Source organism: Emiliania huxleyi, assembly GCF_000372725.1.
Source record: "Emiliania huxleyi CCMP1516 unplaced genomic scaffold EMIHUscaffold_88, whole genome shotgun sequence".
In the NCBI taxonomy this organism is placed as follows: domain Eukaryota; phylum Haptophyta; order Isochrysidales; family Noelaerhabdaceae; genus Emiliania; species Emiliania huxleyi.
This window is the reverse complement of record NW_005195441.1, coordinates 240081-242430: the sequence shown is the minus strand read 5'-3', so window position 1 is coordinate 242430 and position 2350 is coordinate 240081. Positions and strand designations below refer to the sequence as shown.

The following is a 2350-nucleotide window of genomic DNA, read 5'->3' as shown; positions in this document are numbered from 1 at the left end:
GCCCCCCCCCCCCCCCCCTCATACCCAACCCCTTACGCACTCTTCACACAGGGGCACTCACAGCACACTGTGAGAAGGTTCACGGGGCCGACTACAGTGTACAGCGGAGAGAGAGAGAGAACAGCGGAGAGAGAGAGACAATACAGCGGGAGGAGTGCCTCATACCAAACAGCCGAGGCAGCCGGCATGACGATGATGTTCGCCGTCGCGGTCAAATCGCTGCTTCTGTTGCACCCGAGCGAAACCCACGCCAAACGCCGGCCGAACACTGCGCTGGTGTCGGCCCGGATGCAGTTCGGCGACATTGAGCAGAGCCTGAGCGTGACGGAGCTGAAGCGGCTCCTCTCCGAACGGAACGTGGACTTCCGCGACTGCTTGGAGAAGCGCGACCTGGTCGAGAGGCTCCGCTCGAGCAGCGCCAGCGGCCGCTTCTCGTCGGTGGTGGCCGGCCCTCCCAGCCTCACCGAGTCGGAGGGCCGGACCGTCGACACGTTCCGGCGCGTGAGCCCATCCGTCTGCTTCGTGCAGACGTCGCAGAGCGTCGTCACGTCGCCCTTCTCGCTGCGCGCGATGGAGGTGCCCGCCGGGACCGGCTCCGGCTTCGTGTGGGACGCCGACGGGCACGTGGTGACCAACTACCACGTCGTCGCCTCGCGAGGGGCGGTGCCGCGGCTAGTGCGGCTCAAGCTGCAGGGCTGCTCTGAGGCGCTCGAGGCGCAGGTGGTGGGCGTGGAGGCGGACAAGGACATCGCCGTGCTGCGGATCCGGTCTGGCGCGCTGCCTCCGCCCGTGCCGGTGGGCGCCTCCTCCTAGACCTCGGCTAGACCTCGGCTAGACCTCGGCTGTACCTCGGCTGTACCTCGGGCTACGCCTCGGCTAGACCTCGGCTGTGTCTCGCTGCCTCCGGTGGGCGCCTCCTCCTCCCCGCAAGTCGGCCAGCGGCATGCCACTCCGCAGTGATGCGCCCACCTCCCCTACCTCACTATGGAGCCGAACCCACCTCCCGTCGGCCGCCGGCACCACTCCGCAGCGATGCTCCCGTACACCGACCAGGTGGGCACCTCCTCCGACCTGCAAGTCGGCCAGACGGTTCTCGCGATCGGCAAACCGTCCGGCCTCGACTACTACGCCCTCCTCCCCTACCCCCCCCTATGGAGCCGAACCCACCTCTAGGCAACCCGTTCGGCCTCGACTACACCCTCACCACCGGGGTCGTCTCGGCGCTCGGCCGCGAGGTGGACGGCGCGGGTGGCCGCCCAATCAAGGGCTGCATTCAAGTCCGCCCCCCACCGTCGCCGCCTCCCGCCCCCCCCCACCTCCAGCCTCGCCGCCGCCGCCCTCCCCCCCGCCGCCCCCGCCCCCGCCGCCCTCGCCCCCGCCGCCCTCGCCCCCGCCGCCCCCGCCCCCGCCGCCCTCGCCCCCGCCGCCCAGCCCAGACACGGGCCGTCGCAGCCTCCAGACAGACGCGGCCATCAGCCCCCATATCTCCCCACATCTCCTCCAGACGGACGCGGCCATCAACCCCCATCTCTCCCCACATCTCCTCCAGACGGACGCGGCCATCAACCCCCATATCTCCCCACATCTCCTCCAGACGGACGCGGCCATCAACCCCCATATCTCCCCACATCTCCTCCAGACAGACGCGGCCATCAACCCCGGCTCCTCGGGCGGCCCGCTCCTCGACTCGCGCGGCCGCCTCATCGGCATCAACACCGCGATCCTGTCGCCCGGCGCAAAGGGCGGCGTGGGCGGCAACATCGGCATCGGCTTCGCGATCCCGGTCGATGTGGTGCGGCGCGTCGTGACACAGATCATTCGGCACGGCCGGGTGGTGCGGCAGACACCTCCTAGACACCTCCTAGACACTTCCTGCACACACTTCCTAGGCACGGCCGGGTGGTGCGGCCGTCGCTCGGCGTAAACGTGCTCGACGACTGGCGGCGGCGCTCGTACGAGGAGCAGCTCGGCCAGCCCCTGCCAGGCGTGCTGGTGGTCGAGGTGGTCGACGGCTCCCCCGCAGACCGCGCGGGGCTGCAGGCGGCGCGCGTGCGCGGCGCGGACGTGGTGCTCGGCGACCTGATCACGCACGTCGACGGCGAGCCGGGAGTCCCCCGCGTAGAGCTCCCATCCCGTCCCGGCAGAGGTTGCGGCCTCTCTCCACCGCCAGGCGCTTCCTAGACACTTGCTAGACCCTTCCTCGACACGTCCTGCCTCTCCACCGCCAGGTGAGCCCGTGCGGCAAGTGGAGGACCTCCTCTCTGCCGTCGAGGAGAAGGCCGTCTTGGTAGACACCTCCTAGACACCTCCTAGACACCTCCTAGACACCTCCTCTCTGCCGTCGAGGAGA

The 2350-nt window shown here is 69.7% G+C and overlaps 1 protein-coding gene across 1 annotated transcript; it reads left to right on the top strand.

Moving 5' to 3' along the window:
• The first annotated feature begins 162 nt into the window (after window positions 1-162).
• EMIHUDRAFT_438894 (putative serine protease) lies at window positions 163-2268 on the top strand. The gene is made up of 5 exons (XM_005758155.1): window positions 163-809; window positions 1054-1109; window positions 1174-1277; window positions 1640-1834; window positions 1903-2268. The coding sequence occupies exons 1-5, from the start codon at window positions 187-189 to the stop codon at window positions 2179-2181; spliced, it is 1257 nt and encodes a 418-aa protein (XP_005758212.1). The 5' UTR covers window positions 163-186; the 3' UTR covers window positions 2182-2268.
• Window positions 2269-2350: the final 82 nt, after the last annotated feature.

Excerpts from the sequence above, each read along its gene's own strand:
- EMIHUDRAFT_438894 (XM_005758155.1), top strand. The coding sequence starts at position 187 with ATGACGATGATGTTCGCCGTCGCGGTCAAATCGCTGCTTCTGTTGCAC. Across the intron at positions 810-1,053 it reads GTGCCGGTGGGCGCCTCCTC|GTGGGCACCTCCTCCGACCT; the intron begins CTAGACCTCGGC and ends TACACCGACCAG. Across the intron at positions 1,110-1,173 it reads GTTCTCGCGATCGGCAAACC|GCAACCCGTTCGGCCTCGAC; the intron begins GTCCGGCCTCGA and ends ACCCACCTCTAG.